The following is a 22,531-nucleotide window of genomic DNA, read 5'->3' as shown; positions in this document are numbered from 1 at the left end:
ACTGTCCAGGTCCTTTCTGTTTCGCTCGGCCGCGAACATTATTTGACATGCAGGAGCAGGGAACACGAGCCAGTTTACAAGTTGTCATGCTCGCACCGCAGAGCGCCATACGAAGCCACTAGCCCGGACTCGGTGGGGAACATGGAGGGCAGCAGGAGCTCCCCGGGCTGCTTCGACAGGACGTTTTCCGCCCTCACGGTCGACGACGTGTACGAGATCGCCAAGCTGATCGGCTCCGAGGTGGAGAAGCTCATCGACGGCTACGGGAAAGAGAGCGTCGAGGGTCTGGTGCCGAGGATCGTGAAGGTGCTCGAGCTGCTGGAGAGCTTCGCCTCCAGGAACCACGCTCCGGGTCTGCGGGAAGAGGAGCTGCTGAGGACCTTCGAGACCATCCAGCGGCAGCAGCAGAAGAAACGCGGGGGCAAAGACAGCGAGGAGGGCAGCGATAATGAAATACGGGTAGGACCTTGAATCACCCTGGCGTGCCACCATTTTGTAAACATCAACGTACCAGCTGCACCTGAAGGCACCACCGCGTCGTTATAGCGTTACAACGAAGTAGCGTAAACCAACGGCTCCCTTCAGGCTACAGGCGGGGGCCGACATTCTTTGAATATCGTTCAAATACGCCTTTTTCAGCTACTGAATGCGTTTAAAGGCACGATTGCAGCTTGAATAAACAAACAAAAAAGACCTCCAAAACGATATAAATCCACAACACGTACGTATTTTTTTAAACTTTATAAGTTTTAAAATATTAGTTTTTTGCCACTTTGATAATCGGAACCTCTTGTTGCCAAGGCAACCAGCAGGCCAGCTAGCTAATAGCTAACGAGTACAGAAATAAACTTTTACCACGTTAATTCCTTTAAAAATAACATTTTTAGATTCCCATTTGGTCATGATCATATAAGTTTGTGTTTACTGATGTGGCGTAAAAAACTTAATTTATGAGGCTGGATTAAAAAAAAAAAAGAGTAAAATCAGGCTAATTAGCACGCAATTAGCATGTAATTAGTTAATAATGATATAGTTGTAATTAGTTTGTAGATGAACAACAGTACACTTAGGCAGAAAACTTTATGGATGCAGAACTATAATAGATTATTCATTTAGGTTTTTGTTGAGTTTAGCTGACAAGTTTTTGCTCTGTCTGGCACTCATTGCATTATTTTTTTTTAAATTAATTTCTAACTAGGATTTTAACCATTTTTATGTTGCATACAAAACTAGGCGGTACTGGAAGTGCAGCTGGTAAGTTTTAAAATTAATCTTCAATAACATCTGTAACAGCTTAACTCAAAAGGCACACCTGCTTTGACAGAATATGTTTTTTCCAGATTCCAGATGTTTATGGGAGAGGGGGAGTCACATCAGATTTGCCTCTCATGGTTTTGGCTTTTGCTATTTTTTTTTTTCTGTTTTTGTTTTTTTAAGCAGGAGTTGCAGCAGAAGGAACAACAGTGGAAGAGGAGGTGTGAGGAGCTGCAGCTCCAGGTGCAGCAGCTCCATGAGGACAGAGAGGAGCTGCAGAACAGGCTGAAGGGCAACCATGCACAGGAAGGTACCTTAACATCGCCCCTAAATAAGCACAAAAGGTATATTTTGTAGCTTTACATGCAGACTTTAACACACTATATTGTTAGTTTCAGCGTTGTTGTTTAAAAACAACCATAAAGCAATATTGCATTACTTCAATAAAAAGCTCAAGAGATTTAATTGGTCTTTTCCCCATCTTAGAAGAGTTAATCTGAAGTAATGTTTCGGTCTTGCTCTGTTAGTTAAATGCTCCAAGTCTTCATCAAGGCTTCAGTTTTAAGTGTTTTGAAATCAGTCAAAAACAATCAGTCCTCGTTATCTTTAAACACTTTGCACAGAATTTGTTTTACTTTTACATGAAGTGTATGTGCCTATTTTAGTAATTGTTTCAGCTCAAAACATGCACACTACTCTCTCTTTTCTAGGTTTTAAACGGGCAAATCCACCTCCAGGTCGTTTGATTATCACTTTTTTCCTACCCCAGTGCACCAATACAAACATGTCATAGTTTCTGTTGTGTAGAAGCTTTTCATCCAGTGATAGTACAGATTGAAAACACTGCCTAATGCAGTCCAACTGGTTCATGACGTGTTTACGGTGCAGACGTGTTGCTTAGATTTTACAAGAGTTTACAGATATGAGAAGAAAAAGTAGAAATAAGCCACATTTATTTAAGAAGGCCATTTTGAACGTACAATATTTTATTGAATTTAAATTTGCAGTACTTTATTCTTATATATATATATATATATATATATATATTTTTTTTTTTTTTAACAAAAGATCACCTAATCTTACAAAAATACAGTTACAGAAGACTTACTCTGTTTTGCGTCTATGACAACAGTCATAAAAGTCACTTTTGTTGCTGATTATCCTGCTAATAGAGTTAGGACAATTGTATTAAATTAATAACCAATATAAGAAATCTTTATAAATGTGGACTTTAGTGATGGGCCTTACAGCTCTGGGCCGGTTCTTTAACAAGCCTTTGAGAAGCTTAAAGAACCAGTTAAGAGCTAATTTCTTAATCATAGCACTCAGTAACAGAGCTGTTAGCCGAAAGAGCCGGCTTGTATTGGAGCTTAGCCAGATGAGCTGGTTCCCCAGGAAAGAGCTGTAAGTCCCATCACTAGTGGACCTAAAAAGGCAGACTCAAAGAAGTTAAGATAGTTTAAGCTGATGAACGGGTGTGAGGGGCGGAGCAACAAGAAAGCTAAAGAAAACCACCTATGACATTAAAAAAATAAATGCAAAAATGACTAAATTATTCAGAATACAGGAAAATTAAACAAAAAAAAAACAAACATTGTAGCTACAAAAACAACAGAAAACCGTATAATTGTAACAGCAACTATATTTTCCATTTCAGTGTTTCCTAATAATAAACAAAATAGTTCTTTTAAAATATTACACTAACTTATTGAAAATAATTGTTTGAAATTTATTTTCACTGTCCCTAAATGATAAAATGAAACAGAAAAGATTCAGTCCATGATGCTGTAATCACACAGATTTAGGCACGTCTAAAACAACTACAGTAAAATGATCTTGGCGGTCGAGTCACTGCTGACTCTTGTTTATCTGGGGGGGGAAGCGGTCTCTGTTGTTTCTAAAGATTTCGTTTTAAAGAGGCCAAGTGGCAGGTGAAAGTGGGAATGCTCTTCTGAACCAGTGAAAGTGAAAATGTGCCAGTCCGCAGTTTTATGAGTCCATTTTACGAACAGGGATTTAGTTTTACTTCAGTTTCTGAGTGTTTAGAGCTGCCTTTTCCTTCTGTAGAGCAGGGTCCGTTTGTTCAAAATGTGGTATGTTTGCTTAAGAAACGTTTCTCCAAGATGATATTTTACTTACTCTAGATAATTCACAGTTCTCATTGTTCCAATGAAAATCACATATAGTCACTTTTGTGGGTAGTCCAAATTTCCAGGTACTTTTCCACACAAGTTTGTAAATTGTACTTGTGTTTTTTTATCCACGCAGTTACAAACAGGACTGGGCTATTTTTACTTTATAGTGGGATGGTGGCATCATTTTATGTCAAATGTCAAAACTGGAACTCCCAGTTTAGAGAGGAGAAATGTTTGATCTGTGCTTTATTTTCTGAACTTATTTGTACAAAGTATCCGTTTGGTTTGGGTTTATTTTGTGTTAAAGTCTCAGACTTGTTGATACTCAGACCACAGTCTCCACCAAAACATTTTTAAACACTATAAATTATTACAGATAGGTGTAAGTTTGGAAAGACTTTTAAAGCTCACTAATCAGTTTATCTTCTGATGGTATAATCACACTGATCCCTCTACATAAATGTGTTTTGCTATTGTTTAAATTTACTCTACATGTGCATTGTTGTCAATTACTTACAAAAAAAAAAACACAATCAAGAAGTTTCATAATGACAACAGAAAGCTACAGGTTTATTTAAAGGATAAAACATTTGGGGCCGATATGTTTTGCTTATAATGCGCATGTGTATGTGTGTGCGTGTGTGTGTTAGATCGTGTTCAGAGGCAGGAGAGGGAGGTCATGCTGAAGCTGAAGCAAGTGGTGGACAAGCAGAGAGACGAGCTGAGAGCCAAAGCTCAGGAGGTCACCGTCGTCTCTAAAGAGGTGGAGGCGGTAAGGAGACGCACAGATCCATCCTGTAAACACTCCTCTACCTGTATGAAAAGGAGCACAAGCGCACTCACACCATAAACTGTGCATTTATAGCTTTATGGCTTCAAAAGTTCTGCGGTTGTAAAGCTACGTTGCATTTCCAGTGTATTTTATGTCATTGTGCAAAAGTGTACATAAAGTCACTCTAAGCACATCAGCAAATGATCGTTCAGCTAAAAGAAGAAACAATTGAACCTGTAAACGACAATTACCAATGCATTTTAAGACAGCAAACAGGTTATCAGGCAGTGAAAGATGGCAGGGACTTCTCATAAATACTGGGTGAAGGTTACAGACAAGTCAGGGCACACATTCACTGACAACTGTGTTTGTCAAAACACATATCACATGATTTAAACAGCTGAAACCACTGGGGGTGTTTGATAAAGCCTCACCTTTTGCTCCCATTCCGTTGACTTGGCTGAAAAAATAAAATCATATCTTCATTTTAAACTGAAAAAATAAATCTTGAGTAGTTACTGTTTACTAGTTTTACTGTGTGAATATTTATGAAACATTCACACTAGTGTGATCCATTTCTCTTTTGTACGTTTTTCAATGTGATTCTTGTCCCGCAGTTTTCAAGCTATTTCAACAAATCATCTATCAAAACGTTCAGCTCTTTCAGGACAATCCCGCTATGACTTTTGGTATTGGTGCAACTTTGGCTTTTTGAAATATTTAGCTTTTTCTGCCATTTTTTTTCTCATAGAAAATGAATTGATCTCATTTTATTTACATCCTTCAAATTTTTAAATCTGTTTTCAACTTTTATTGCTCCTTTCACATTTTGTTATGCTTCAGCTTCTTTCAGCTTCCTTGTGCAAATTTAAACACTTTTTCAGCTACTTTCAGCTAATTTCAGCTGTTTTTTCAGCTGCTTTGTGGTCCTTTCAAATTATTTCTGCTAACTAGAACATTTTTGTGCTTCTTCTAACTTCTTTCTACGAATTTCAGCTTGTTATTCTCCTTTCAGCTTATTTCTGCACATTTAAACTATTTCAGCTACTGTTTAACTGCTTTTATGCTAATTTTAGCTTTTCAGCTAATTCCACATTTTTTGCACTCATTTAAACTTTTTCCTGCCTAATTCAGCAAAAATGTGCTCTCTCCACTTTCTTCTGGTAATTTAAGTTTCTTTCTGCATTTTCAGATACTTTTCAGCAATTTTTTTTGCTAATTTCATAATTTTTGTGCTCATTTCTCCTTATTTAAACCTAATTCAGCAAATGTGTTCTTTCTGCTTAGCTCTGCCAACTTGGGCTTATTCTTCCATTTCAGCATGTTTTTTTTAGCTAATTTCAGCAGTTTTTCAGCAAGTTCTGCAATAAGCATTCACACTGCATTTTCACAGGAAATGCAGTTTCTATAGTTATAATTTCACTTGTAAGATAAACTTGAAAAAAATAAATAGATATTTATCCAAAAATGATTGGTGTTTTTGTACTGTGTAGTTTGTCTCAGACTTACTGTCCATATTTAGACAGATAAATCACATTGAGCCTCATATCATATAGACTCATTTACAAGTGAGACCTGTTTAGCTCTGTGTTTTTAGTTTCAGCATTTTGATCCTAGCTGTGTTTGGAACTACTGTAAGGAAAGGGAAACTGAACGTGCAACTGCTCAGAGTTGTAATCCAGAAACGTCTGTGTGTGTTTGTGCAGCTCCAGGAGCAGTTGGATCGCTTCATGAAAATGAACGCAGAGCTGCGGCACAAACAGAACGTTCTGCAGGCGCAGCTGAAGAGCACCGTGGAGAGGAAGGCAGACATGGAGGCCGACCTGAAGGAGAGAAGCAAAGAGATGGAACGACTCCGAGCGCAGCTGAGTGATGCCAGCACAAGCAGCCCTGTACGCGCTCCTTCGACACAAAACACTTTGTTTACCGTACGACTCTTCTATTTGATGGGCTAAAGGATTATCTCCTCGTACACTCAACACATTTAGAAACTTCACAAATTGAAAGTATTTTATTCAAAACAAAACAAAAAATACCAAAAAGGTTAAAAAAAATGCAACAGTTTGTTCCTATTAGTTTCCGAAAGCTGAACGAGTTCAAGAAACAAGTCACAACCGAAGTAAACATGATCATGTACCGCCTTGTATTACAAGACCATGAAAAATATGTTTAGCTTCAGGTTATTATTGAAAATAAACATACTGTACTTTAAAAAAAACTGTAGAGGTGTTTAATGTTTGATATTCTCTCTTTATGCTATTTTCAGTTATTTTTAGGGTTTATTTACTCATAGGCGTTTGGAAAAAAATACTAATAAAATAGGATTTTTTTTTTTTAACTGAGCGTTGTATCGTTGAATGAACTTGATGAGTTAATGTTCTCCCAACAGTCCAGTCCAAGTAAATCAGCAGAAGAGTTGAGCAAAAAGCCGACGGAGAACCATCTGGATCCCGATCTGCCATGCTTCACAAAGAAGGAGGTGCGGGACATCCTGTTTGAGAGGAACGAGCTGAAAACCAACCTCTTCCTGGTGCAAGAAGAGCTCAACTACTACCAGAGGTGGGTCCAATGCACAAGTGGGCGAGCTTTAGTTGCACGTGTTTGACTTTAAGTCCACTGTTTGTTGCACCGATTGGGTTAACATGTCCCAACTCTGCAGGGAAATATTGAACGAGGAGAGGTGTCCGGGTTTCCTCTTAGAAGCTGTCCGCTCCGCCATCAAAAAGAGAAGGAGGCTGATAAAGGCCAAGATGCTTGGGATTCCTGCAACTGAATGCAACAGCAGGTTAGACACACCAAGGGCTCCTCACGTTCAGGACTGCCATCAGAAACATGTTCAGAAAGTTGGGAGTTTATACACCATTTGTCTCCAGCGATGAGGAAGACAGAAGTTCTCGTTTCGGGCAGACAGAAGTGGATGGAGCAGCAGCAGACGGAGCTGACAAACCAGCCGAGTCACGTATTCGAAACCTGTGAGTTCACCTACAGAGCACTGGATTAGTTTAAACCATGGGTGTCCAAACGCTTTCAAATGTGGGCCAAAACTATCAAGATGAAAGGGCTCGTGGGCCACAAAAATGTGCATTTAACTCTTAACGTGAACAATATTTTGGAGAATGAATAAAATTTTACTAACTTTGGTTGAGAGTTTTAAATTGTTGTAGATCCAAAACATTAAAAACCTCATAAACACAAAGCTTATTTTTTAGTTAAAACAGATTTAATTTATTTGATTTGTTGGGTCTATGTTTGTTGTTTTCTTGTGTTTGGAAATATAATTTTAGTCTGTTCTCAGCAATAAAAGTGTAATTTGAGTAAGTGTCCTTTTAAAAGGGGATCGATCAACCTTTTGGCCCATGGACAGCCCAAAAGACTGATGGAAGTTCTGAAAAATTGTCCAGGTGTCTGTCACTCAACAGATTCATAGAAGGTTTGATAAAGTTGATCATTTTACATTTACCCTTTATTTATCCAGGTAGTCTCAATGAGCCACGAGAATTCATTTTCCAGAGAGACCTGTTTTTGGGAGCAGATGGGGGTTGGGGGCTTGCTCATGGGCCCAGGGTGGGGCGAATGAGGGTGGGGGCAGGTATGGGTGCTTCACCTACCCCACCCACATTTTTGATGTTGTCAGTGCTGGGGCTTGAGCCGGCGATCTTCCGATCACAGGCCCACCTTCTCTAGCCTCTGCGCCACCACTTCCCCCAACTCGTATGTAGATGATACCACGTTATATTCATTTAAAAACATCCAATTCCCTCTTGATTATTTTATCAACTGCAATATTTAGCCAAGTTTTATTAATTATTATCCAAAAGTCTCCTTTCTGGTAGAAATCAGTAAAGGTTTTGGTGCAAAATAAAATAAAAAGATTATTGCCAAAGGTTTGCATTTTGCTTAATACTGCTCATTTTAAGAAGATTGTTTTTCATCTGTTTTTCTGTTAAACCTAAACATTATATAAAAAAGGATTACTAACAAATTTGCAGAAAGTCTGCATCGACCTCTTAAGCCTGCTGGCCAAAATGATACCATTCTTAAACTGCAGCTGTGGGCCGCACAAAATCACTCCAAGGACCGCAGGTGCCCCGCAGGCCGCACTTTGGACACCCGTGGTTTAAACCAAAAAAAAAATCCTGATTATTGAGACAAATAGTTTCATCCTTGTTTTGCTGCACTTTAATTCAAGCAGAGCGTGGATGAAATAAAGAGTCCTGAATGAAACAACTGTTGAAGCTTTGGTGAGAAAAAGAATAAATCAGAGCTGACATTATAAAACCTTCCTCTGAAAAACATCAGACATAAACGATGCAGCACACGTCTCTGCCGCTGAGATCCTCGTCTATTTTTAGTTGTAATCCCCGACTGCAGCTGTGACCTCAGACTTGTCTCTCTCACCCTGTCGGCTGCAGCTTTGGCTTTCTGACGCGGTCGGGCAGCGGCTCCGCCCACATGAGCAACTCCGCCTCCACCTGGGAGATCATCGGCGACACGGAGGCTGGCGAGGACGCAGAGCAGCGTCCGTCTTCTTGAACCTGGTACCCCGTGAGATTTCCTCCTGTCTGTCAGCCATCTTTCTCTCCCCAGCAGAACAATGGGTCGTTCACTCAGGGACACAGTTTTTTGGACTTTTGGATGCAAACCCACACAAAAACACTTTGAGTTAAAAAAAACAAACATACATGAGTGATTTCAACTCTTTCACTGTTTGATTGTTTTAGCCCGGACTAGTTCATTTGAGTTTGGCTGTTGAACTGGATACAACGTTTGTCAGAATCTTTTGCACAGTTCAGGTATTACAATACAATCATAATGTATTTTATTACGATTACATTTTACTCATGTGTTTTTGAGAGATCTTTTAAACCTCATATATTTTGTATACATCCTCAGAGATTGATATAAAGACCAAAGACTGTAGACGTTTAACTTTTTGAAAGACTAACTTCCTCGTTGTTTAACCTCGGCTGCAAGATGAATCTGTATGACTGAGAAAACACAAACTGATATAAAACATCCTGTAACTTTTATATATATATAAAAAATCTAATTCCTCATGGATTTTTCTTCAATTACTGGATTGAACTGTAATTAATTTTTGTAGGAATTTAGTTTGAAATCTAATCAGTGGCTATATTTTAAAAGTTGGAGATTATTCCGCGGTCATATTCCTCCTCTTTCCAGGTGGTTAGAAAACTTTAAACAGTGTTTCCCTCTTGGGTTTTCTTTCTTATGGATTTTTTCACACCTCATTGGTTTAAAGTGGTTCAACGTAAAATACTACCTTTAGTCAGTTTAGTTTTTTTATACTAATTTTACAGAACAAAATACAAATATGCACGATATGAGTATCCACAGGTAGTTTCTGCCAGATTAAAGTATAAATACTTGATGGAAAGTCAAAAATTTACATAAACTAATGTATTTTACTTGGTTAAACAACTTTTTATAATTTTAATCCCCTTCTGTGTCCCTGTTGGGACTAGCTTCCTTAAAGGAATGCATATCACCCGCCACTTTGTGCGTCATAATTTTAAACAAAGACCTCGTGCGATCTGTCGGCACTTGGACTATGTGCTGAGAGCGATTTTCAGCTACCATAACAAATTGTATCTTGATTCCTGTTGCCTGATCCAAAGAGCAAACTCAAAGATGTTTGACCTTTCTGTACTCGTCCTCTTCTAGATTCAGTCACAAATGTAGCCCAATACTGTAGATCTCATCATCTTTGATGATGTTTTGGATAAATAAATCTCCCAGGTGTTCAATGTTTGGGTTTACTCTATCAAACAGATTCATCTTCCAGAGAAAAAAATAAATAAAAACTATGTTGTGTTGGGAACCTTGGGGGACTTCATGTCTCATTGTCCTCTGTAGGACAACAGTAGAGTCAGTTCTCATCTGTTCCACCAGGGGGCACTTTTATAACAATTTGTACTATAGTGATCTAACATGTATAAGGACTTGTGTTTTGAAGCACTTTAAGCAGGAGGAAAACAAAAAGTTTCAATCATGGATCCAGGTTCTTCCAGTAGTGAGTGTATCTGAACCCTTTCTGCCTTAATGCACTGCTCATATTTTTGCTTCTTCCACATTTTGAGTGTTTTGACCCAACCAAAGCATTTGGAGTTTGTATTCGTTAACGGTGCCACACGAGTTGGTTAGGCTGGCGTATCAGCCTCTGCTCATTAAGTTACTCTGTTCTGAGAACGCCCTCGTGGCTTTAAAGAAAACGTTGAATATGTTTTAGCTCCACCACGTTCTCCTGACACGTTAGTCATCATCTTTATTGCCTGATTCGAATATTCAAACAGACACGTCAATGTTACTGAGGGACAATATCGTCCAAAGACACAACCTTCTGAAACTTAGTTTACCATTAATTCATGTAAGCACAAACTAAGTTTCCTGATTAATAAATTACAGTGGATGTTTGATAAAAACGTTGTTTTAATGAAGCTCAATAAACACAGAATACTGAAGGCTTGGATGACTTCATTGCATTTCTCCCACTGATGAAGAAACGTGTTGGATGTTGTTTAAAAATGAATCTTTAGTTCAAAGTGATGTGACGTAAGTAATGACAAAATCTTTCTCCATCATCTCCTGGAAGAACCTCAACAATAAGTTCTGGGAAGAAGGTGAACAGCAGACGTGTGTGTTGTTCTTTGTAGACGCCCCACCACTGTGTGTGTGTGTTGTCATCTTTAAAAAGCTCTGTGTCTGAGTGAATAGAAGGAAGTAGCTCTGACTTCCCTAGGAAATGGGGAGAGGAAAGACGGGGGCTTTGACCTCTCTGACTGCACCGGAGCCACAAGACAACCAGAGGGAGAAGGGAAGGGTGGACGCCGGACAGAAACCACTGGAAGAAGAAGAAAAAAAATCTGCACTGTGCGACAAACCCTTTGGTTCCAGTTTGTAGAACTGGACTTTGTGTGGAGATGAAGTTCCTCAGAGCTCTGAGTGCTCTGCTCTGCTGCTTGTTGTCTGCTCACTCACTGGATCCTGGTGGGAGGAACGTCTGCAAGAGTTTAAGGTACATCACCTTTTATTTTCATGTCTGATCGTACCGTTTTTTTTAAGAATCGACAGCTGGAGAGTTTGTTTTACAATCATATTTATTTCACAGAGTTTGGACAGTCTGCCAGTCTGGATCTTTTTCTTTCAGACAAGATTCTTATCTATATTTATTAGGAATGCACAATATTATTGGCATGGTATTGGTATAGGACGATATTATCGTTAAAGTTAAATATCGGATATCGGCCATTTCGTCAAAATTACCGATATAAAAGACACTGTTTTTGTATGACAACCCGGGTTAGAAGCCGTCATTTCCGACGTCAATGTGAAGCTAATAGCCGATAGCACTTGGGTGAGTTTTACCACAGACATTTGGACATCGTGTTAGCCCCATTAGCATGATTAGTTTTATGGCACAATGGATAGACAAAAACTTTGAACTTAAAAAGTCTGTCCTTCATGCACAAGAGGGCAGAGGATCCCTCACTGCAGCTAGAAACCTGGAACAAGCCTCCACAGGTGAGACAGCATCGCAGGTGACTAATGCTAATAACATTGAACACTTTTCATTTAATATAAGTTAAAGTGCTATGCATATCATATGGCTGTTACTGAATATGTCACCAGCTTTTACAGCTGTTACACAATTTTTGTAGCAAATAAGCCCAAATAAGAGGAATATGTTCTGACAAAGGAACGTATATAAAAATATTGGCATCAGTTATCGGCCAAATAAGTTTTAACATATCGAATATCGGTCAAAAATCCAATATTGTGCATCCCTAATATTTATCTATATTTATCTAGTTATCATTAAAGACTAACCAGGACAAAATCACATAACAAACAGACATTATCTTCACACGTGAACATGTTTTTACAAACATTCAGTTGCTTTCTCTGGACAGTGACGATACATATGCAGTTTTTATCTTCGTCGCATCCTCCCCATCATCACGAAATGACAAATTAAAGAAAATTATAAATGGTATAATTCATGTGCAGGCACAAATATAAAGGGTTCATGTGCCTTTTGAATTACTGCACACAAAAATTAGAAACCCCTGTCAATCACTGTTAGACTTCACTAAAAATGTATTCGAACCCTCAGATCTTTGTGCCTTCTCGGTCTCTCTGGGTGACCATCACGTAACAACGAGTTTGGCACACAGTTGAATATTTAGTATGGTTTAAAATCCAAACTTTACACTGACCTTGCAATATTTAAGAATATTTTTCATTTTAGGGTCCTAACATGTTTCTCTTGAGGTCTCATGTTGTGTAGAACTGACAGTCCAGGTTTGAGTTTGGGCTAAATGTGTCAATCAACATGCTTTGTATTTTAGTTTTGCCAACACCTCCAGTGTCTGCTGCTGCTTATTTTGACAACTCCAGGGTTTCACGACCGAAGTTTTAGATTTTTCAGGCTCACGGACTTGTTTCCTGAATTTTCAGGGACCCTTCCACTTTGGTCTGTTGCACTGGATGGCGTCAGCAGGGAGACGAGTGCGCCATACGTGAGTTCATGCAACCTAACCGTGAAATAAAATTACATTTTTTTTTGACTCCTTCACATTTAGTTTGTCAGTTTCTCCTTTGAACCTTGTGTGTGTGTGTGTGTGTAGCTGTGTGTGCAGGGGAGCAGGTGTGTCTGGATAATGAGATCTGTTTATTTCCTGGAGTGTGCCGCTGTCCACCTGGCTACTATGGAGCTCAGTGTAAAACACGTGAGTTATTGCAGACAGCAGCTTGATGTTACGGGATGTAACAAAAGCAAAAAGGATTGTATGAAATATACAGTAGGAAGTGTGAGAATTTAATGGATAAATAGTTTTTCTTGCATGGAACCAGTGGATATTTTAGAGCTCCTCCTGTGAGGATACAGAACATAAAAGAAGACAGTAGTTTTATCAAACGTTAAGTTCAAGCAGGATCATTCAAAAGAGTTTAAATAATGATCCTAATATTTTACTTGCTGATACAATAACATACTCATAACAATTTTTAAAGACGTTTAAAGTGCAATAAATGTGTCACAAAACATAATGTTGCACGACATGAAGACTCCAAAAGACAAAGAGAAAGGAAAAAATTTGGTGTCAAAACTTTTTTTTTAACAAACTGCAGGGTTCATACTCTATTTTTTCATTCATTCAACCTTTATTTATACAGGTTATAGTCTCATTGAGCCACGTGGACTCATTTACAAGAGAGGCCTGTTTTAAACAAAGACCAGAAGAGGTACAAACAATAATAGACTGTCATAAAAAAGTATATGAAATTAAAAGTAAATAGAGGAAATGTAATAAAAATGAAACAAAAATGGCAAAAAATGAGATAAAATAGAAGGAAGGACTGGGGATACAAACTTCCTGTTTGAAAACAACATCCCTTTGGTTTTATCAGCATTTAGCACCAGTTTGAGACAGAACAAATCTGACTGGATGAAGTCGAATGCAGACTAAGAGCTGGAAAAATCTTAGCAACTGTTCTAGCTCGACAATAAAGAACTGTGTCATCAGCACAGAGATGTAAGGATGTATCAGGAATGATCTGACCATCCAAATCAAACATGGAACAAATAGATATTGATTTCAGCATTTCCCAGCTCTGGATAGATATGGAGAAAAAGAACTGAAATTATGAACACATCTGCGTTTCCAGGCTCCTGTTGCATTTTCTAAAAGGTGAAAACTTTCATTTCTAAAAGTTGCTTAAACAAGCAGAGTGTTCTTTTATGTCTAATATATTCTTAAAACTAGAGAAATTGCTTTCCCTGCGTAAATGCAGTGTGAATGCTTACTGCTGAACTTGCTGAAAAACAGCTGAAATTAGCTAAAAAAGACATGCTGAAATGTAGCTGAAATGGAAGAACAAGCCTAAGTTAGCAGAAAAAAGCAGAAAGAACACATATTTGCTCAGTTAGGTTTCAATAAGCAGAAATTAACACAAAAAAGTGGAAATTATCTGAAAAAAGCTGAAATGAGCACACACACAAAAAACAGCTGAAAAGTAAATGGACTGTACTTATATAGCACTTTTCTATCTTATCAAGATACTCAAAGTACTTTACACTACAACCTGTGCCCTCATTTACCCATTCATACAGCACTCTACTAGATCTATATAAAGAATAATCAGAGCTTTATCTCATTCATACACTGATGGGACACACATCAAAGGCAATAAGGGGTTCAGTGTCTTGCCCAGGGACACTTTGGCATGTGACTGCTGGTGGAATCGAACCCCCAACTCTTGTATAGGAGGACGACTGCTCTAACCACTCAGCCACAGTCGCCCTAAGTAGCTAAAAAGGTGCTAAAAAAAGAAGCTGAAATTACCAGAAGGAAGTAGAGAGCACATTTTTTTTTGCTAAATTAGGCCTAAAAAAAAGTTGAAATGAGTGCAAAAAATGTGCATTTATATGAAAAGACTTAATTAGTACAAAAGCAGCTATATAGTGGCTGAAATAGTAGAAAAAGCTGAAATTTACAGAAATAAGCTGAAAGGAGCAGAAATTAGAAGAAGCACAAAACAGTTGTAGTTAGCAGAAATAATCTTAAACGAGCACAAAAACAGCTGAAATGAGCTGAAAGTAGCTGAAAAAGTTTAAATTTGCACAAGGAAGCTGAAAGCAGCTGAAGCAGAACAAAAATGTGAAATGGCCAGTAAAAGGTTGTAAAAGATTTGAAGGATGTAAAATGAGCTCAGTTCATTTTCTATGAGGAAAAAATGGCAGAAATGGCTAAATATTTCAAAAAGCTAATGTTGCACCAACACCAAAAGTCACAGCATCCTTCTCCTGAACGAGCTGAACATTTGATGAATTGTTAGCTTGAAAACTGCGGGAGGAGAAGTGTGCCGAAAAATGTACGGAAGAAAACTGGATCACAATAGAGTGAATTCTTCATAAACGTTCACACACTATAAATATATCTTCATATTAATGTCTACTTTCGGTCCATCCGCCACATAAAGCCTTGAATTTGTGTTTGTAGCTGTTAAAGTTCTGGTTTTTGACTTACAGAATTCAGAAACAAATGAACGCCCGCTCACTTTAAGTGTCCGTGGCTCGAGTGGTGAATTTGGTTTCCCTCTAAGGACAGACTGCAGTTTAATCCACAGTTCCTTTCATATTTTATTATGCACAAAACATTTTAATCTCAAGGTACCTTTCATGGCACCTGCATATATCTGCAAATTATTAACCACTTATTACATATACTGTCTTTTCAGTTACAGGGTATCTGAGCTTTGAAGAACACAACTTTTTGTAAATCTGTACACGGGAACACGTTTTTACCGAATGACCATTTTATATCGACTAAAACTTAACTCATGGTGTTAAGAAAACAATAAAAACTGCATTTAGTTGTTTTGTTTTCTTCAAATGCGTTGATCGTTTCTGTCAATCTTTTGTGCACAGTTTGTTTCTTCATGTTCAAGCAGATAATTAAACCCCACCACTGCACAAACTTTTACATTTCTGACAGCAGTTTGTGAAGATTTAAGTCTAAAAAAAATGATGGATTTCAAAATAAAAGGTGTGTAGGCCCCGCAAATAATCTAAATCTACATTTACAGCTTCAGTCAAGCCATAACCCCAAATATTTAAATAAAAAGCTTTATTGTACACATAGACTACAGTTTTGAAATTGTACGATTACGCAGATTAAACCTTGAACTGATTAGTATGCACATTTAAAAAAAATGGTTTTAAATGTATAATAAGTTCAAATATTTTTCCAAACTGTGTGCGAATTGATGATTGTTTTAACCTGAAACAGACAAAATGTCCTAAAGCTCGGACCTCACTCAGCGGGTCTGCATATTCTTTGTTCGGTACCAGGCTGTCCTCCTGAGTTCTGGGCTCCAGACTGCCGTCGGGTGTGTCCGTGCTTCCCTCACGGCCGCTGTCAGTCCGCCACCGGCGAGTGCACCTGCAACGCCAACCGCTGGGGTCCGCTTTGCCAGAACACCTGCAAGTGCTCCCGCCACGGCCACTGCCATCCCGTCCATGGGAACTGCACCTGCGACAAAGGCTGGTCATTGCCCACCTGCTCCAGGCCGTGCCAGTGCTCCATCGGGGGCTCTGTGGACGCCAGCTGCGACCAGCTAACGGGCCGCTGCCAGTGCCACAGAGGATTCTGGGGCATCAAATGCTTGGTCAAATGCAACTGCAATCTGTCTCCGTGTAACCAGGGGACGGGTGTGTGCGAGTGCCTGGCGGGCTGGTGGGGATCCAGTTGTGACAGGAAATGCACCTGTGACCTGACACACAGCAGCTGCGAGCCGGTCACAGGACAGTGTGTGTGCCACCCGGGTTACCAGGGTTTGTTCTGTGAACAGTTGTGCGCAGCTGGGAGCTACGGCAGCAGGTGCAACATGAGGCAAGTCTGTGCTTAGATACAAATAATAATGTTGAATTATTACGTTTCTCCTGACTTCATCTTTTGTTTTCAGCTGCGGTCCATGTAAAGACCACCAGCCTTGTTCTGCCACCGACGGATCGTGCTCCGCCTGTGAGCCCGGCTGGAACGGTACACGATGTGACCGCCCGTGCTCGTTCGGTTTCTACGGGGATGGCTGTCAGGAAACGTGTCCAAGATGCAGGAATAACGAGACCTGCGACCCCAAAACTGGGAGATGTAGGAGCTGTGACCCTGGATGGACGGGACCCAGGTGTGTGCATGCATGTTAAACAGAAAACAAAATCAGTGCAGCTTTTTAAAGTGAAGTGCTTCACAAAATACACTACGAGACAAGAACTGAAAACCTTACCTGATGTGACAAATTATATTATAGACCATTGTTTCTATGTGAAACAGCACAGCCTCTTAACACAGTTTTAATAAAAAAACAACTGGGAAAAATCTGAAAATTCAATTTAATTAAGTTAAATGTGTACTGCTGTATCAGTGTGTGCAATGAGAGCATCACAAAGGACTGCAATCAGCTGCAAACTCAAAAATATTTAGCTACCAGACAGACGCCAGCCCTGATTTAGAAGATAGTGGCCAAAAGCTTAAAGCACATGGAGAGTTTTGTAATGACAGAAGGAAACAAAATTCCTTGAAGAAATGCGCTTCACTCACCACTGTTCATGGCAGAGTTTTAAACTGAGGTAAAAAAAAAAAAAGACGTTTTAGATGTTTTGGTTAAACTGTTAAAATAAAATTATGCAGTCTGATACAATATAACACGATCTCTCATGATTTGTTGGCGCTTGGAGTAAGTATTGACAAACTGTCAGCTACTACCACGTTAGGTTTTTGTTCAGTAGCTGTAAAATTAGCCAAGTTGGAGCCAATTACCTGCGACGGCCATCTTGAATTTGATTGACTACAAAACTTATGGAGTCATACCTGTATATGTGCTTTCAATGACTTCTTTCTGAGTTTCAGTAAAATCCGTCCAGTATTTCATGAGATATTTTGCTAACAGACAGACAAAAAGTTCACTCCAAAAGTTAATTCTAATATTTTAAACAAATTCCTTGTGCAATCTTGGACACAAGCAGTTAGTGCTCAGAGTGTGTGTTGGGGATGATGCTCAGCTCCTACCACACCAAACTTTAGCTCAATGTGTGTAATTTTTATTTATTTTTTATTTTTCAACCTTTATTTAAACAGATAAATCACATTGAGCCTCGAAGACTCATTTACAAATGAGACCTGTTTGGACAGACAAAAACATTTGACGACCTTAAAGCTTGTTTTGTGTTTTCGTAGGCTGAGTAGTGTGGTGGGCTTTATTTTCAGAATTAATTAAAAAGTTAACAGTTAATGATATACATCCAAGGATTAGTCTATTGGAGAGCTTCTTAAAATCTGACCAGTTGTTGATGAGATATTTTGCTAACAGAGAGACAACACATGCGCACACATACAAAGGTTTGGCTGCATTTCAGCAGCAGGTGAAAGATTGTTAATATCATCATTCAGCAACATTATCGTAGTTTTCCTTATATGAATTAGCAGAAATGGGCACAAAAATTAGGAAATTAGCTTAAAAAAACCCTGAAATTAGCGAAAAATAGCTGAAAAGTCGCAGAAAGAAGCTTCAACTGCCAGAAGGAAGTGGAAGGAGCTGAAATGAGCTAAAATGTGGAATTAGCTGAAAAAGCTAAATTTAGCACAAAAAGGGCTAAAAAGTAGCTGAAAAGCAGAAAAAGTTGACATTAGCAGAAAAACCTAAAGGAGCATAACAAGCTGAAATTAGCAGAAATTACCATGAAAAACCTGAATTTACCTGAAAACAGCTGAAATTAGCTAAAAAAAAATAGTAGCTGAAGAAGTAGAACAAGCTAAAGTTGGCAGAAGAAAGCAGAAAGAACGTTTGCATAAAGAAGCACAAATGAGCACAAAAAGTGGAAATTAACTGAAAAAAGTTGAAATTAGAAAAAACAGCTGAAAAGTAGCTAAAAAAGCAGAAAGAAGCTGAAATTACAAGAAAGAAGTGGAGATCAATTTTTTTGCTGAATTTAGCAGAATTTTTTTTTAAATGATTGCAAAAAATGTGGAATTATCTGAAAAACCTTAAATTAGCATAAACACATCTACCGGTATATAGTAGCTGAAATAGTAGAAAAAGCTGAAACACAAAAATAAGCTGAAAGGAGCATAATAGCTGAAATTAGCAGAAAGAAGTTAGAAGAAGCACAAAAATGTTGTAGTTAGCAGAAAGGAGCACAAAACAGCTGAAAGTAGTTGAAAAAGTGTTTAAATTTGTACAAAGAAGCTGAAGCAGAACAAAATGTGACAGGAGCAGTAAAAGGTTGTAAACAGATCTAAAGATTTGAAGGATGTAAAATGAGCTCTCTTCATTTTCTATGAGGAAAAAAATGGCAGAAAAGGCTAAATATTTCAAAAAGCTAAAGTTGCACCAATACCAAAAGTCATAACGGGATTGTCCTGAAAGAGCTGAACGTTTTGATAGATGATTTGTTGAAGCAGCACAAAATCTGCAGGATGAGAAAGATGCTGAAAAACGTACAGAAGAAAAATGGATCACAATAGTGTGAATACTTCATATTAGATCTAGTCCCACCTCTTCCAGTTATTTCTGCTAAAATTAGATTTTTTTTGTCATAATTTAAAGTTCTTGCTGTCAAAAGTTGCAATATCCTGTGGCTGAACATGTATCTTCTCACAACTTCAATCCTGGATCGGGTTGCTAACAGTCAAACCAGGCTCATCCTGTGCCTTTATGTGGAGTCAGGAGAGTTTGTGTGGTAAAGTTAGCCGAGCAGCATTTTCTGAAAACTTTGTAAGTTTTCAAGTGTTCACCAGTCACTTTGCGTACAGTGAGACTATTTAAGTAAAAAAAAGGCGGCAGTGTTGTCATTATTTGTATCCTCGTCCAGGTGTGAGGAGTCCTGCCCCAGTGGGACACACGGAGACGCCTGCAGCTTCCTGTGCAGCCCCTGTTTCCATGGTAACTGCCATCACGTGACAGGAAGATGTGTCTGCCATCCTGGTTTTCATGGAGAGAGGTGAGCGGTCAGGTCAAGGCTCTGAATAAAGAGTGTTTATCTATCTGGGAAGCTACGAGGGCGGCTCACCTGGAAGATAATCATTTAAATTTATCGTTAGATGTTCGTAAACAGAGCTGAGTTTATTTTAGACGTGCATTTGTGAGATTTTCTGTGTTTTCCAGCTGTAACAGCAGCTGCCCCGCTCTGCAGTTTGGTCTCAACTGTTCGTCTTTCTGTGACTGCGGTGATGGAGTCAGCTGCCACCCCGTCACCGGCGCCTGCCCCAACAGTACGTCCACCATTTACTCAGTCCTCTGTCTCTCCTGATACATGAAAGACTCCAGGTGTTTGTTAACTTCTGCCTGTCAGGTGTTCGAGGAGCTGTTCTAGCAGGCGTGTTGGTTCCTTCGTTCCTCCTGCTGTTTGCTGTTCTGTGCTGCTGTCTGTGTTGTGGAGGACGCCCCGCTGCTGGCAAGGACAGGTCTGCTCCCATTTTTTATTTGGTTCAAATGACACGCAGGTAATGGAAATCAATGTCATCATCTAAACATCAAAACTCTGAACGGTGCATGTGAGCCGTGCTGACAACATGAGTCACAATGAGCACAGGCTGAATAAGAAAATATTTACACTATATTTGTTTTATAAATGAAATTTGTATAAGAATTAGTCCCTAAAGACTATTTAGTGATCTAAACTAGTAAACAATTTTCCTAATCTGCACTAAAAATAAAAATTACAAGGCATGCCTTCAGATATATTTCTTTGCCTGCCATAGAGTCAGGAAATCCCTTCATATAATGTTTGGCATCATTGTGAAGTTTGGGGAGTTCTTTTTACAGTAGTCCTTCGATTATCGCGGGGGTTACGTTCCACACACCCCCACGATAGGTGAAAAACCGCGATGTAGGAACGCTATATTTATGTTAGTATTTATATTTTAAGGCTTTATAAACATTTCCCACACTCTTTCAATGTTCTAAACTCTTAAACCTCCATCATTTTAACAACATACATATTGTGCTGTACAGTACTACAAAATTTTACTCACCAGCTCTGCAGACCAGCAGCTCAGTTCTGGTCGGGCTCAGTTCCGGTTCTGCAGACCTACCCTGCAGCAATGAAGCTCACCGCCCTGTCCAGGCTGATGTGCGCATGGATAATTGAGCTTCAGGATTATTTGTGACTTTCCTGTCAGTTCTGTGAGCTGAATAGATAACGTAGATTTGCGTTACAAAACTTTCCCTCCATTTTGGCAGAAAGCAGCAGCCGGAAACACTGTTGGCTTCTGGGAAGTGTAGTTCTTTTGACTGGCAATACAATATAGGCTTATTGAAAGAAAACTACAAAATGGCGGCGCTTGTCCGAAGTATTTTTTTCGTTAACTTTTTGTCCCGTACCATCTCAATCACACAAGTAATAGTAAAGTTGACAATAGTTGAAAAACCGTGAAAGAGCGAGTCTGCAAAAGTCGAACCGCCACGTAGCAAAGGACTAATGCGAACACTCGTCGCAGGGGGACGTATTTTGATATAGTCTCCATCCGTCCATTGCTTCTGATTCGCTCAAGATAATTCAACAAAGATTCATACGCATGTGCATCATCACTAGACGGAGTGTCGCGTACGCTTTTTATCACCCTTGCTCCAAGGTCAAGGTCAAATGTTATACAAGGTCTTTGCTTGTCTGGGCCATTGTTATAGATTTATAGTAGATAATAGTTTGTTGAGGGGTGTTTAACGTAAACGGTACTCTTGATGATCATTATGTTATCATTCATCAGTTCCTCCAAGGTTTTTCAGACCTTTTTTTGTTTGTCAAGTCCTAGAATATCTGATTTTGGGGCAGCTTTTTAGAAATTTGCCACAAAAGCTTCAGTGTTTTAAAGAAAAACTTAATTTAAAGAAATAGACAAGAAATTTTGTGTAATCTTTCCATGAAAAACTCCCAGACATCAAGCAGACAACAAAATAAAAGCTTTGTCAACAAATGAGAGGTTTTAGACAGTTTGGTTGTTTTCACTGTCAGAGAGTTAATTCAGATGTTTTTAACATGTTTATGCTCAAAGCTACACACAAGAATGAAAAGAAAATTTATGTGACCATTTATATGTAAATTTTATTGTTATTACTACAAGTAAAGTTATTTATTCTTTGCAACAGTGGGAATGTGGCTGATAGCAGTTTGTCTGTTCGGATGAAGTATCACGTCTACAGCGTCCTGGCGAACATCGGTGCTGCCCTCCCCTGCATCTCTGACTGGTCCTCTGGTCTGCCTCGAGTCACCGGTCAGTACCACCACCCAGGATTTACCATGTGCTTCCTCTTCGAGGCACTTTAGAGATTAGCAGTCATCACAAAAAACGAACAGATTTAAAGTTATTTTCAGTGTTTCTACAAACACTGTAGGAGAAAACGCTGCTAAACGAGTAAATGTTTCAAAACCAACTTTATGAGTATAAACACAAAACTAACTTTACATGTCTAAACACTAAACTAACTTTATGACTCTAAACACTAAACTAACTTTACATGTCTAAACACTAAACTAACTTTATGACTCTAAACACTAAACTAACTTTACATGTCTAAACACTAAACTAACTTTATGACTCTAAACACAAAAGTAACTTTATGAGTCTAAACATAAAACTAACTTTATGAGTATCCTGATGCATGCACAATAATCCAGGTAGAAAAATCTAAAAAAGTTAAATCTGGTCCTCTGGACATTCAAAAAAAAAAAAACCAAAGCAAGTTTATGAGTCTAAACACAACCTTTATGAGTCTAAACACAAAACTAACTTTATGAGTCTAAACACAACCTTTATGAGTCTAAATACAAAACTAACTTTATGAGTCTAAATACAAA

General features: G+C 38.8%; 3 protein-coding genes across 4 annotated transcripts in view; 2 read left to right on the top strand and 1 right to left on the bottom strand.

The window, feature by feature from the left end:
* The first annotated feature begins 62 nt into the window (after positions 1 to 62).
* On the top strand, positions 63 to 9,148 carry LOC119410592 (Rab interacting lysosomal protein). The gene is made up of 8 exons (XM_037677480.1): positions 63 to 459; positions 1,441 to 1,564; positions 4,040 to 4,161; positions 5,868 to 6,053; positions 6,551 to 6,720; positions 6,821 to 6,946; positions 7,035 to 7,133; positions 8,574 to 9,148. The coding sequence occupies exons 1-8, from the start codon at positions 142 to 144 to the stop codon at positions 8,692 to 8,694; spliced, it is 1,266 nt and encodes a 421-aa protein (XP_037533408.1). The 5' UTR covers positions 63 to 141; the 3' UTR covers positions 8,695 to 9,148.
* A 1,954-nt stretch (positions 9,149 to 11,102) lies between these two features.
* Positions 11,103 to 22,531, top strand: part of scarf1 (scavenger receptor class F, member 1) — an 18,283-nt gene continuing 6,854 nt past the window's right edge. The window contains exons 1-9 of the mRNA XM_037677471.1: positions 11,103 to 11,197; positions 12,640 to 12,701; positions 12,810 to 12,911; positions 16,034 to 16,574; positions 16,648 to 16,866; positions 19,550 to 19,678; positions 19,843 to 19,949; positions 20,030 to 20,141; positions 21,823 to 21,947. Coding sequence (XP_037533399.1) covers positions 11,103 to 11,197; positions 12,640 to 12,701; positions 12,810 to 12,911; positions 16,034 to 16,574; positions 16,648 to 16,866; positions 19,550 to 19,678; positions 19,843 to 19,949; positions 20,030 to 20,141; positions 21,823 to 21,947 — 1,492 coding nt within the window. The remainder of the gene's footprint in view (positions 11,198 to 12,639; positions 12,702 to 12,809; positions 12,912 to 16,033; positions 16,575 to 16,647; positions 16,867 to 19,549; positions 19,679 to 19,842; positions 19,950 to 20,029; positions 20,142 to 21,822; positions 21,948 to 22,531) is intronic.
* Positions 21,766 to 22,531, bottom strand: part of vtna (vitronectin a) — a 12,919-nt gene continuing 12,153 nt past the window's right edge. The window contains exon 9 of one of the 2 annotated variants that reach the window (XM_037677474.1): positions 21,766 to 21,994. In XM_037677474.1, the coding sequence (XP_037533402.1) occupies positions 21,949 to 21,994 (46 nt within the window). In that variant the 3' untranslated portion in view covers positions 21,766 to 21,948. The remainder of the gene's footprint in view (positions 21,995 to 22,531) is intronic. The other variant, XM_037677475.1, reaches the window with a different exon arrangement.

The sequence above is a fragment of the Nematolebias whitei genome, chromosome 6 (assembly GCF_014905685.2).
Source record: "Nematolebias whitei isolate Nwh7 chromosome 6, NemWhi1, whole genome shotgun sequence".
Classification (NCBI taxonomy): domain Eukaryota; kingdom Metazoa; phylum Chordata; class Actinopteri; order Cyprinodontiformes; family Rivulidae; genus Nematolebias; species Nematolebias whitei.
The sequence above is the reverse complement of the archived record's forward strand: the minus strand, read 5'-3'. Positions and strand labels throughout refer to the sequence as shown.

What these genes read in the sequence shown, in the direction of transcription:
- LOC119410592 (XM_037677480.1), top strand. Translation starts at nt 142, where the DNA reads ATGGAGGGCAGCAGGAGCTCCCCGGGCTGCTTCGACAGGACGTTTTCC. An exon ending in GAGCTCAACTACTACCAGAG is followed by an intron (nt 6,721 to 6,820) that starts GTGGGTCCAATG and finishes CCAACTCTGCAG; the next exon opens with GGAAATATTGAACGAGGAGA. An exon ending in GCAACTGAATGCAACAGCAG is followed by an intron (nt 6,947 to 7,034) that starts GTTAGACACACC and finishes ATTTGTCTCCAG; the next exon opens with CGATGAGGAAGACAGAAGTT.